This window comes from Castor canadensis, chromosome 12 (assembly GCF_047511655.1).
Source record: "Castor canadensis chromosome 12, mCasCan1.hap1v2, whole genome shotgun sequence".
Classification (NCBI taxonomy): Eukaryota; Metazoa; Chordata; class Mammalia; order Rodentia; family Castoridae; genus Castor; species Castor canadensis.
Window position 1 is genome coordinate 54,930,698 of NC_133397.1, and position 14,454 is coordinate 54,945,151.

The following is a 14,454-nucleotide window of genomic DNA, read 5'->3' on the forward strand; positions in this document are numbered from 1 at the left end:
GGGGGTGTAATTTAGAACTTGTGTTCAAATCTCAGCTCCACCACTTTCTAGCTATGTAAGCCTGGCCACATTCCTGCGTAGCTTAGCTTCAGCTTTCTTACCTACAAAAATGGAAGTAACTATGCCTTATATGGTTGTTTTCTTGGACTAAATGAAATAGGCAAGCTGGAACCCAGCATAGAGTTTTTACGGCTCAATAAATATCAGTAGCCTTTCTATTCAGTAAGTGGCTTAAAATCTTTTTCTTATGTGGTTTTACCAATTATACACCAATTGTGCTGTCACTTAATAGAACCAATTTGTCCAGTGTATTTCACATTGATTTTTGATATTTAGAAAATATAGCCCCAAATCTCTCAAAAGTTAGTATTCATAGACTAGTAACAAAGCAGCTTCCTATAAGAACCAAACCAGTATATTTTACTGATGGCCATATTACCATATTTGTGTTACTTATTCAAAATTCATTCAGAAATGGAAAATATTTGAACTATCAATAATAGAGGAAGGAGGGCCAGGCATGGTGGTACATGCATGTAATCCCAGCTATCTGAGAGGCAGAAATGGGAAGATCATAGTTTGAGGCCAGCCCAGGCAAAAAAGTTAGCAAGGCCCTATCTCAAAAAACATGTGAGGTGGTGGCTCCCATCTGTCGACTACCACACATTAGCCAGAGTAGGAGGTTCCCAGTCTGAGGCTGGCCCCAGGCAAAAACATGAGACCCTATCTGAAAAACAAACTAAAGCAAAAAGGATTAGAGGCATGGATCAAGTGGTGGAGTACTTGCTTAGCAAGTATAAGACCCTGAGTTAAATCCAAGTACTGCCAAAAAAAGTAATAAAACAGTAGTAGTAGTAATGACAGAGGAAATGATTCTGGAAAAATTAAAAAAAAAACTATTTTGAAAATATAATCACATTTTTAAAAGAGTGGAAAATGAAAATATAAGCCTAATACTTGATGAGAAGAAAAAACATTAAACATTAGTTTGACATTAAAAATTAGTGGAAATTCTATTGGTCCCAAGGTTTGTAAGTATGCTATTACAAGCAATTACTTGTTGGGTTTGCAAGTCCCTAGTGGTAATAATTAGTCTACCTGTTGACACACTATTTCTCTTGTCCCACTGTTAATGTAGGCAATTGATTTGCACATGGGGGTAATTACCATCGCTGATGGTGTCTGAGATGAGCTTCCCCACTAGGCTTCTATCAATCATCACTTTCTCCAGCTGTGGCCCAGAAAGGCTTAGGGACACCAGCACACCTGAACCAAAGAGGAGCTATAACCAGGTAAGGGGGAGGGGAGAAGGAGACATATTGAGAATCAGAATCGTTTAAAAATCTCTCTTCAAATGTACAACTTATACAGATATTTACATATACATTTACACCATGATATTATAAAGACTTTTTCTTCATTGAAAAATAATCACTGACATTCTGCGTGAAAAGAGACAGGTGGCTAAATGATGCAATGTACTAAGTGCATTGATTAAAACTATGCAGAAACCTAATTTAGTACATGTTTATTAGAAGCCTAATCATCTATATACTTAGAAAGTGCCCATGCAGAAATGACTGCTTTGTTTTGTACTCAGAAAATGTAATGTGCTCCATTAAAATATTTTGAAAGATTACTATTTATATGAGAAGCGAAAAAAATATTTCTTGAGGTACAAATACCTCAATTTTTGTACTTGAGGTACAAATATTTCTTGAGTACAAATACTATATTTATATAGAAGAGACGTCACCATTACAATATAAACAGCTAATGTTATGATTTATTTGGAATTTAAGCTCTATTTCCAAAAGTAAAGATTTGTCAGTCTAAAATATTAAAACACATGTAAATAAAAGCAATTAAGAAAATCTTTAAAAATCGGAAATAACAGATACCATGTACAATTTTATAAGATAAAGAAATATAATAAAGCATACAGGCTTTACTAATATCAATGTTTAAGCAACCACCTAACAAAAGGTGATTGTATATCACCACTATAATTTATCACTATTCCTTTCCATTTGTAGCAGCATAATTCATTCATCTCCAAATGTTTAAAACTTCTGCAAAGACTCTGCATATGTGTATGCTTGTTATCTATGAGATTTTGAAACATCAACATTGGAAGAAATTGTTTCACCTTCAAGGCAACAGACTCAAAGCTGATGAATCATGGAATAACATATGGTATAAGAGGAAAAAAACCAATTGTCAGTAAACTAATCATGAACATGCTAGCCAAACCCAAGACAACTATGATTTAAACAAAACAGGGGAATCCCCCACCCACCTAGGCATCATGTCCCAGATAGAGATAAAAATTCTGTGTTAAGACATATTTGGACCCATGTGAAAGACGAGCAGCCTGAGGGACTAGGATACTAGAAAGGAAGGCCAGTATTCCCCCAATGCACAGCAAAGAAATCAAAAGGTCCCTTTGTATATACTGCTAGCATCCTTGTCCTAGTCAACAGAAACCTTACTTTTCCTTGATTTAGTGATCCATTTCATGTCAATGCTTCTACAGGCTTATAGGGTAGAGGTTAGGAAGAAGGAGACTTAATTACTTTTATGAGTTTTGGAGAGTAGTGTGAAGGCATATTTGTTCCAAGAAATTCAAAATACTTCCAAATTAATTAATCTACTAATTTACATCCAGCCCCGCATCATATATTGAAGGTAAATGCTAATACACAATCACTATTGGAATTCTCCTACAGCAACATAGCATGTGATCTTCACTCCCCAAATTCTCCCTTCTCATATAGGAAAGACTCTAGGTTCATGTTTATAGCTAGTTCTCCCCCTCAACAGACTTCTCCTCCTCCTATTTTGTTCAAAACATCTCTAAAATTTGCCCAGTTTTATTTATTTTTATCTTCTAAGAATTTACATCTATAAGTACACTTTAGAACCTCTTAATTATTCAGTACTAGTTCCTCATGGCTATTGGCCAAGCCGCATTATCTTTGTATCTTCAATGCCTAGAACAATACCAGGCACATAGCAGGTGCTCAGAATGTCTGGAGAAAGAATCATAACAAATCATCATAGTATTAGATAATTCATGGAAGAAAATCTGGCTTAATCTTCCGCTTCCATGTGCTGTGAATGTTCCTTCTGCAGAACACTTTCAAGCATGCAGCTCAGGCATGAGTATTGCTAGTGACCAGGGGCCCAATGCTCTATAGAAAAGTTATTGTAACATGAGACAGTTCCAATCAACTTTTTATTTGTTATGTATCTTCTCAATTGATTAAAGAGCATTCGTATTTTTTTTTTGTCAACAAAATCTGAGTGTTAATCATATCCCAGCACTAAACTACACTTTAACGGCTCAAAAATGAATCAAATACAATCCTTAATATTGGTTAAAAGAGGCAGAAAGAGAAGCTAGTAAGTTTAATAAATGTTGTTACTGGTCCTATTATAGGAGTACATTCAGAATACACTGGACTAGCTGTGAAAGTGGTGACTTATGAAACCTGAGGTTAAGGCTAAAACTGCCTTCTTGGAACTTTTGCCTTAGCCCCAGTTTTTCTTCAGTAGTGTCTCTTCAAAGATAACATCATGATGGTGAAGAACTTGAACTCTGAAATCAGCATTGGCTCTATCTATTACTACCTGTGTGACAGTGAGGGAGTTATTTAACCTCTGCACCTTCATTTCCTTGTCTGAAAATAGACATGACAGCCTCTACTTCATAGGACTAGGATTTAAACAATATTTAGAATAATGCCTGGCACACAGTGCTTGCAATGATTATTGTTGTTCAACTATTACTCATATGTTATATTCTCATTGTACTGTTTGCCATATCTGAAGACATCCTTTTGTCATTTTAAAAACCTTGTGCTGAAGTTAGGGATGTAGCTCAGTAGTAGAGCACTTGCCTGTGTTTCATATCCAAAACAGCAAAAAAACAACAACCATAAAAACCCCCAGAATTAGATATGGAACATCAGACTCTCAGTGAGTTCTAACCAGAAAAAAGGACAATCTTTTGTTGTCTTTCTCATTTGTTCATTTTGTGATAACACCTTTAAGGTACCTGTAGGTTCCTTCAGAACTTTGGAATTTAATTGGTCCATGCCTCTAATTTCTTTCCCTATTTTCTGTTTTCATCACCCTCCTCTCCTAACAGAAACTGCTCTTTTTATGTGTAAGCATGTATTATGTTGTAAAATCAATCCTAAAAGGCCATTTTTGTGGAATGGAGAAGGAAAGTACAACCTGGGAGAGTAGGTGAAAGAGGGAACTAATGCTAGAAAGGATTCAAAAGAGAGGGTATCATGGAGCAATGGAAGTATGCATTCCTCACATGGATAACTGATCTATGCAGGGAGATGGGAACTTGAGCAGTATGGACCCTGTCCAGCAAGTTTGAGCATTCCTTCAGAACGCTTCTCATACTTAGTTATGCATTCACTCATTCATCCCAGACAAATATGTATTATTCTATGTGATTCAGGCACTGTTCTGAGTGCTGAGGATACAGCAGTGAACAAAACAGACAATTCCTTTATCCTCTCTGTCCTCCTGGAGCTCACATTTGACCCTGGACACAAATAATAACCAAACAGTTTTAATACAATGTCAGAAAATGGTAAGAACTATAGAAGAAAAAAGCCACAGTAAGATGGCAATTTTAGAAGGGTGCTACTTTAAGCAAGATAACTAATAAAGAATCGAAAGTCCTCTTTAAGGAAATGACATCTGAGCACAGATCCAAATAAAGCAAAGGAACAAACCACATAAACATCTGGAGAAAGGGAGTTTAAGGCAGAGAGAAGAGCAAATGGAAAACCTCTGAGGTTAGAATGTGCCTGGGTGGCTGAAGAAAGCTGGGCCAGTGGACCCAGAAGGAAATGAGTGGCAGGAAGACTCACAGAAGACAAAGGCACAGAGGGAGTCAAAAGCCAGGTGGGATAGGACCTTGTTAATAAGAAGTTGGGGGAAGGGGGGACTGAGTGGCATAGAATCATAACCTACATTTTAAAAGGGGATGGGGCAAGAGCAGAAGCAAGGAAATCATAGGTGGTGCTTATAGTAAGGGCTTGAACTAGAATGGCAATGCTGGTAGAAATCATACATGGACAGACTTGAGCTATATTTCAGAGTACCCACTAGCACTTGCTGAAGGGTTGGCTGTGGCAGCAGACAATTAGAAAAGAGTCTGAAGTTCAGTGGGGAGTGGGAGCTGGAGTCATCAACAATATAAAGGTAGTAAATTTATGGAATTGGACAAGCATTCCTTAAAAAATGAGTGGAAAGAGAGGTCCAAGGTCTGTGCTCTGGGCATTCCAACCTACAGAGGTGTTGAAAGATTGGGCACTTGTTAGAATCAAGTTATGTCCACCATTTCAGATGTCTAAGAGTCTTGTGGCTATAGTCATCCCTGACACCAGTTTTTGGAATATAAAGATACAAATAAATTAATAAGCTAATTAATGCATTTTGCAAAACAGTCTGTGGGTGAGCATGAAGTTTCCAAGTACTGGTGCCAGATATAATCATGGATGTGGTACAGAAGACAACTAGAGTTAGTAAAAAAAAAAAATAGTCTGGAACTCAGGAGAAAATATTCCAGCCCAAACAGAAAAGTGCTAGTCTCCCCTCTGCCTGTTTCCTCAAAGTGGTTAGTACTTAAACCCTCTAAAATGGAAGGGCCTGTGTAAGATTTGGTAGGAGAAGAAGGAAAAAAAGACACCAAGGTCCTATTCCAATGCAAAGGGTTGGAAGATTCTGGCAGCTCAGAAAATGAAAAAGCAGGTCAAGAGGCAAAGGGAGACACCTCTGAAGCAGATCTGACCTCAGGAAGAACCAATCAGAAGGCCAGTAGGATTTCCAATACTGTCCCAACCTGTATGTTGTTTTTTGGTTTATGTTTGTTTATTTATTTTGGGTACTGAGGTTTGAACTCAGGAGCTTGCACTAGCCAGGTAGGCACTCTACTCCTTGAACAACACTCAGAGCTCTTTTTGCTTTAGTTATTTTTCGAAAAGGATCTCATGTTTATGCCAGGCCCCTTTGGACCATAGTCCTCCTATTTATGCTTCCTAAGTAGCTGGAATGACAGGCACACACCACCTTGTCCAGCTTTTGAGGTGGGGTCTCCTGAATTTTTTTCCCCCGGGCTAGCATCAAATTGCCAATCCTCCTGACCTCAACCTCCCAAGTAGCTAGGAATACAAGCGTGAACCACTCACTGTACCTGGCTCTTAATGTCGTTCTTTGTGCATGAGACAAATATGGCAAAATAGAACTAAGACTTTTTTTTCCATTTCTCTGGTGCTCATCCAGACAGGAAATACCTTCCTTATTCCTACTCTGACTCTTTCTATCGACTTTTTCATTTCCTCCTCATGTTCTTCAACAAGCTCATACGAGAGAAGTGTATTTTCTCTTTAAGAGGCTCAGAAATGATTCTCAGGATATTCACATAGCTCTTCAAATTGCTTTCTTTTTATTTTCTGGGTGCTGGGGGTCGAACCCAGAGCCTTGCACGTGCTAGGCGAACATTCAACCAGTGAGCTACATCTCCATCCCTTCATATTGGTTCTCTTAACCTTATAGCCGTCTATAGTACTTAGAGTACTTAAGTGGAAGTAAAATGATACTAAAAGAGAATATTATATCAGACAACATTATTAATCAATACAAAATATAAATAGGCACAAAAATCTGAGTTTCATTTATTTGGTAGGTCAAAAATTATGTGAGTGCCTCCCATATACCAGTTATATAGATGGAGAAAGAATGGTGGACAAGGCAGACGTGAATTGGTAGATATGTGTAGAATACAGAAGATCTCCTCTTAGAAGGAAGTGGAGGTTTTGGTTAGGATAGATGGCTGCTTCCTAAAGAGGTAGCTGAGAACACATAAAGAAAAGAAATATACCACACCTAGTCTTAAGTATTGACAAACTAGTATGAGTAATTGTGAGCAAGCTATTTTACAACAGTGATTAACAAACAATTCCATTGAATTCAATAGTCTCACTGGTTAAGAAAACTCCCCTAAAATTCATATGATTATTATCACATCTGAAGAGAAATGAAAAGGAAAGGCATGCAGGGTCAGTAGTAAAAATCAACAGTGGGTGTTAGGTTCAATCCATGATGGACAGGCAGCCAAGACTGATCCTATGACATCATCAAGAGTCCTATGGGAGAGAGACAACAGCACTAAACACTACAATCCAGAGAGGCAACAAAGTATTAGGACACTTAGAATTAATTCTAGAGCTTGAGAAAATACTTAAAAGCTTTGCAGAGCCATTCTCCTAGAGGCCCACTCAATTTGCATCATGATGGTACCTAATGTAGCTCAATTCCCCCTTCCAATCCATACAATGAATTAGGGAGAAACTCAGAGAACTACAGATAGTTAGACAATTTTACATTGGGGAAATCTATAATGAAGATAAGGGTCACTGATTATTTTAGCAGATAACTTACTAGAAAGGAGACAACATGTTTCATGTAATTTATTCCTTCATTCAGCAAACATTTATTGAGTATAGAGGGAAACCATGCCTGACTAATCCATTAAAGCAGAGAGACAAAAGTGAATTGCTTAAGACAAGGATAAAAAAATTAATTGATTCACTATGTGGAATTGACTTAAGGACAAGAAACAAAAGGACAAGAAAGAAACAGGTTTTTTTGGATACAGAAGTGTTAGCAGTAGCATTTCCCAAAGATCTGCATGATGAGTGATGTTATCCAATACATGGAATAGATACATGTCTAGAAATATATCTGCCTGCTAAGTCTATTTCAATTTAAGAAATATCACTTTCTCACTTATTTTCATTCTAAAACATATAATGCTACATTATAACCCTTTGTATTTATACAAAGGAAAAATGATCATTCCTTAAATTTATATTCATGGTCTAATTCACAAAAGAATAAATTAAAAAGGTAAAATTTTACATTTGTCAGTGGTCTTAAAATCTGAAAGTATAAAATCAGTGGGAGAAATAAATAGGAAGATATACCAGAGATAATACCAATACATTATTTTTGCATAATATTTTATAATTTACAGAAGACTATTACACATGCTAAAATGAGGGTAAATGCCAATATAATTCTAGTTCATAAGTATGCAACTTAAACATAGTAACATTAATCCTTATACTAATTCTCAAATAGAAGACTAAAGCAACTAACTAAAGGCCTTACAATTAGTGAGAACACAGAGACCAAAACAGATCTAGTAATGACATTTCTATACTCTCCTTATACCGAGGAACTGATATCCTTAACTCTTACTTCTCAGTTGACTTCCATCCAGTACCCCACCTGGTTTTCCTTCCTTTAGCTCTTTTTTTCACTCTAAACCCATGGTTTTCAACTAGGAGTGATTTTGGCTACCAGAGGACAGCTGGCAATATCTGAAGACACTGTGGTAATTACCATATCGACATATTAGCCCCTCCACAGAACCTTGCCTGAAGAGTGCTTGTAAATGAGTTGCTGTGGAAACAAACTCAAGAAGTCAAGAAGATTTGGAGGTTTCTCAAACTGTAATCAACAATTTTCTCACATAAAGAAAGGATAATATAATTAGTTGTCCTCTGTCATGAATGACGACCTGGTCAGGTGTGTCAAGTGGAATGGTGGGCATTGCACAGTCCAGAACAGTAATATGGAGAAAACCTGTGCTGTGTGTCTCTAACTAACCATGTTCAGTGCTATGACTCTGATGACTAATGCCAGTTGTCAAGACAGAAAGAGCCCCCGGGTAAGTCATAGAGCTACCTAAGTGTGGGAGAAAGATCCTGTTAGAACATCTCCTTGCTTTTGTTCTAATTCTCTGCTCACCAATCAGACTTCTTATCTATAATTTAGTCTCTTGAGTAAATTCATCCATTCAGTAGGAATGCCCCCAAGCAAATGAAATATGTCTATGATGCCAGCTATAGCTCACATTGCAAAGTGATAAATTGCCATTCCAGTTAATAAATCAGTTGCTTCTGAATTTGGCTATGGTGAATGTTGTTAGTACAAGAAAATAAATAGAGATAACATAAAAGATAGATAAGTTTAATTAATCAAAAATTTTCTGCCCAAGTCCATGATACATTATTCAAGTGGGGATAAAATTTTAAAAGTTACACATCTGTGTGAGCGGTACCACAATTGTACTAGGAAAAAACCAAATGTGGTATATATGAATACACATGCATAGTAAATTTGTATAAAAGCAAGAACATGTCAGAAAGAATATGCTCAAAACTGTTGGTAGGAGGCACATCTCAGAAGAAATAGGGAGCTGGAGGGCATGAAATTTTTCTTCTCTTCTAGATTCTTTAAAATAATTTTCAAAAGAATCAGTGTACATCAGAGTGAGGTAGGCTAGGATAGGGAAAGTTAGGGACTTTAAAACATATATGATTTAATATTGTATTTCAGGTTGAACATTCTTCTCTTTCTTTGAGCCTTCTTTTCAATTGCAAATATGCGTAGGTTTGTTCATACCCTTGGGCACAGGGATAACTCAAACCACCCCCACCTCAGCACACAGACCACCCATACCCCTCTCCACTCATCGATTATGGTGGTTGGAAATCCCCAGGTTCTTCCCTTCCTATAGATTAGTGTAGGTTTTAAACTCACCTGGACAGAGAAAGATCCCTAACCTTCAATGAACTTTTATTATCACCCTCATTATGTCTCCGTACTCTGCCTGGATACATCCATGTGGGGTGTAAGAATCTGGATTTTCTGTTTATCAATGTCTGTAACACCAGACATTACAAATACAAAAACAAGAAATTACACAAAAGTACATAATGAAAAAACTCCTCATTCTTCTATTCTCCCACCCATACTGCTCTAACTCTGTTCTACTTTATCTCACGTCCCCATCTATCCATCCTCCAGAGTTGATGGGTTTTAAGCAGAGGAGTAGATGATTTAAAAAAACAAATCATTTTGGTGGGGGAAAACATGGAAGCAGGAAGAGCAGTGAGGAAGTGTTGAAGTAGTCTAAAAGTGAGGTGGCTCTCACTAAACACATGAGAAAAGGAATGGTGAATCTTATGAAGATGTGATGTGAGATCTATTTAGGAGAGAAAAATTAACAAGGTTCAGAGATTAATTGGATATGGAGAGGGAAGTTGGATAAAGAAGAAGGTAATTTCAAGGCTAAAATAAGTAACTTCCAGGTTTCTATAAATGAATGGAAGGCAGGACTGTTCACTAAGATTGGGAATGGTAGAAAAGGACATATTGGGGGTTCTGAGTTCTATTTTATAGATATTGTACTTGAATATCTTTATGGTTCCTAAGGGGAAACATTAGGGAGATAGCTAAATTTATAGCTTTGGAACACAGGGGAGAGGTCTGAGCTCTAGAGAGAAGCCATTGTGCAATGGTTATGGGTATAAACTTGATAATCCAGAAGTTCAGAGTAGAGAGTAGATGGTTTAGAACTGGGCCTTGAGGATTCTAACACTCAAAGGTACAGGAGAGGAGAAAGGGTCTGAAAAGGAGACACAGAAGAATGGCTAGAGAGGCACAAAGAATACCTGAAGAACAAAGTGCCACAGAAACTAACAGAAAAAAGTCTTTCAACTTCAAGGGACCAGTCAGTAATGTTAAATGCTGTTGTGTATAAGATGAGGATTTTTTTTTAAGTCTACTACAGAGGTTTTCGGCAATTTTAACAGAAGATTTTTCAGTATAATAATCAGAAGAGCTCTACTGAAGTTGGCTGAATGCTGAGTAAGCAATAAGGACAGTGAAACTCCAAATACCTGGAGGGTAATGTGGAATTGAGTAACAGTTGCGCTTTTTTGTTTAAATGGAAAAGAACTGAGCCTATTTAAAACCTGACTAGGGCTCTCAAGGGACCCAGAATAGCAAAAAACAATTTTGAAAAAGAACAAAGTTAGAGGACACACATTTCCCAGTTTTGACACATATTACAAAGTTACAGTTACATATTACAAAAAAAAGTATGGCACTAGCAAAATGAAACACACACACAGACCAATGGAACGTATTCTGTTCCAGAAATAAGTGGCCATACATGGTCGAATGATCTTCAACAAGAGTGACAAGGCCATTCAATGGAGAAGGACAGTCTCTTAAACAAACAACACTGGAAAAACTGGATATCCACGTGAAAAAGAATAAAGCTGAATACTTATCTTATACAATATATAAACATTAATTAAAAATGGATTAATGATTAAATACAAGATCTAAAACTATAATATTCCAGAAGAAAATATGGAGTAAGGCTGGGGGTATGGGTCAAAAGTAGGAATGCTTGCTTAGCAAGTGTGAGACCCTAAGTTCAAACCCCAGTAGCACAAAAAAAGAAAAGAAAATATAGAGGAAAAGCTTCACAACATTGGGATTGGCAATAATGCCTTGGATATGACACCAAAAGCACAGGCAACAAAAACAAAAACAAAAAGACAAATGAGAGTATACCAAACACAAAAACTTTCATGTATCAAAGGACACTTAACAGAATGAAAAGGTAACCCACATAACGGGAAAAATATTTGTAAATAATCTCCAAAATGTATAAAGAATGCCTACAACTCAACAACAAAAAAAATCAAACAATCCAGTTAAGAAATGGGAGACTGGAGGTATATCACAATGACAGGGTACATGGGTTTAATACCCAGCACTGCAGGAAGGGAGGGAGGGGGGAATGAGAAAAGGAAGAAGGGAGAGAAGAAGAAAGGGAGGAAGGGAGAGAGGAAGAAAGAAAGGAACTAGAAAAAAGAAGTAAATGGGCAAAGGATTTACATAGACATTTCTTCAAAAATGACATACAGATGGCCAACAAACACATGCAAAAATAATACTAATCATTACAGAAATGCAAATCAAAACCCCAATGAGATATTACTTCACACCCATTAGGATGGCTACTCTAAAAAATTCAGAAAATAAGTGTTGTGGAAGATGTAGAGAAATTGGGACTCTGTGCACTGCTGGTAGAACTAAAGTGGCTCAATCACTATGGAAAATAGGATGTGTTTCTTTAAAATTTTAAAAATAGAACTACCATATAATCTAGCAATCCCATTTCTAGTTATAGATTCAAAAGAATTAAAAGCAGAGAACTGAAGACATATTTGCACACCCATGTTGGTAATATACTATCTACAAAAGCCAAGAATTGGAAGCACTCAAATGTCATTGATGGATAAATGGATAAACAAAATGTGGCATACATCTACAAAGGAATATTACTCAGGCTTAAAAAGGAAGAAAATCCTGTTACATACTCTAACATGGATGAACCTGAAGACAGGATGTTAAATGAAATAAGCCAGTCACAAAATGGTAACTACTATATGATTCCACTGATATGAGGTATATAAAGTTGTCAATTTCTTAGAGTCAGAAAGCACAGATGAAAAAGTTTTAAACATGTTTCACAACAATGTGAATATACTTAACATCCCTGAACTGTAAACTTAAAGAAGGCTTAAGATGGTAAATTTTATGCTTTTTACCATGACAATTTTTTTTAATTTTAATTTTTTTCTTAAAATGCAGATTAGCAAGATTAAATTGACAGAAAGGTAGTATTTATTTATTTAGAAAGAAGAACAATGTGCCAGACATTGTTCTAAATATTTTATATGTGTTAACTCCCTTTTTTCTTTTCTTTCTCTCAGTGGTACTAAAGTTTGAACTCAGAGCCCATGCCCTTGTTAGGCAGATATTCTACTGCTTAAGCCATGCTCCCAGCCCTTAACTTACTTAATTATATTATAAATCTGTGAGTTAGGTATTTTTGAAACAATCATTGTATAACTAAACAAACACAGACAAGTGAACTAACTTCCTCAAAGTCACACAACCAATATTTGATACCAAGAAGAGGGAGCAGTCTGTGCTCTAAACCAGTATGCTGCACATGAGAGAAGAAACAATCATGTAAGTTTGAAAGGCTAGATGGAATGGTAGAATCCATGGCCTGGGCCAAAGGCTCCTCAACTTTTTCAGTTCATGGCCCTTTTGTGCTTCACTTTTTAGGCCAAAAGAAATACCAAAATTCCATTTATTAAATAGACTCGAACAACTTAATAAGTATTTATACCCTAACAACTTAATAGTCATTTGGAAACATAGGACACAGAGGTGAAAGAAAAAGATTTTGTTATTTCTTTCCTAAACAACTACAACTTACTAGTAGGGTGTACACTAGTGGAAGTTGGGCACGGCACAACTTCTCAAACATTGGAATCAGATTGGACACCCTTTCTTTTGTCCTGTTCTATGTTAATAACTATGTAGCAGTTATTTTGTTGTTCTTTTGTTTTTTTGTTTTTGTTTTTGTTTTTTTAATCAAAGCAACCCCTGAAAACCTAGCTTCAAATATATATGACAACCTCAAAAGAAATGTAATGATCTAACATTGAAGCTCTGAACTACATGGAACTAGTTGTTTGTGTAGTATCCAACAGAAGTCTCTGTGTTTTCCTTGAAGTTTTAAAATATCCTGCAGTACTCCTGTGAATTCACTGTGGTCACAATATGTATCAGCATACAGTTTAGGAACTTTGGGTCTAGGTAGAAGACTGGCCTCAGAAAAGAGGACAGCCTATTCTATTATGGCAGAAGAATAGACATAGAAATGGGGCAATTCATACTCTTGACACACAGTAGAAACTGGTCTTCACTAATCAACCTAGGATTCTCCTGAGACTAATGAGACTCCCAGATAACTCACTGTGGGAAGCCACTGTTGACTATTTTACATATGATATTATTTTATAAGAAATACAGTTTTAACTCTATTTCATAGTCACTTGTTAAGTAGTTTATCTACTAACTTAATAGCATTTTTTTTAAACTTTATAAAACAATGAGGCCTACATTACAATTTGGCAAAAGTACTTGATACAAATTTCTCTATAAGTTACATTGGCATATATATATAAAACATAATATTCTCAAGTACCATGAATAAAAAGATAAAAAGTTGCTGAGCTCCTACATTCAATCTTAAATGCTTAGTGTACACATCCATCCTATCTGGCACATTCAAAATTGTGCATCTAATACAAAATTAAAAATTTGAAATAAGTTACCTTTTACATAAAAATCAGTATAAATATTCAAATATAATGTGTAGAAAATCCCCCCATTATCTAGCTGTTAAAGTCCAACTTTACCCTCCCCTTTAAAAACATACCAAGTGTTTGGTATATTTTTATTTTCAATTTATAAAACACATTGAAATTAAGGAGAGGAATTTGATTATTCAGATTTTGAACTCATTTAGCTTTATACACATTTACTATTAACTATAACAGAATATATGAAGGAAACTCATAGTCCTAATCTGGCTTCCTTTGTAGCAAAATACCTGGAAGGTTCTAAAACATTGTTAAATATGAATGTCAAGGGTGAAGCCAGAAAATGAATTTCTTTAGAGAAATGTTTTACTAA

At 36.2% G+C, this 14,454-nt stretch overlaps 1 protein-coding gene across 12 annotated transcripts in view; it reads right to left on the bottom strand.

Moving 5' to 3' along the window:
* Wdpcp (WD repeat containing planar cell polarity effector) overlaps positions 1–14,454 on the bottom strand; it is a 373,249-nt gene that overhangs the window by 250,212 nt on the left and 108,583 nt on the right. For all 12 annotated transcript variants that reach the window (XR_012439708.1, XR_012439707.1, XR_012439706.1 and 9 more), the window contains exon 7: positions 1,168–1,282. Coding sequence is in view for 9 of the 12 variants with exons in the window: in XM_074049846.1 (XP_073905947.1) it covers positions 1,168–1,282 (115 nt within the window). In the remaining 3 variants the exon portion in view is untranslated. The remainder of the gene's footprint in view (positions 1–1,167; positions 1,283–14,454) is intronic.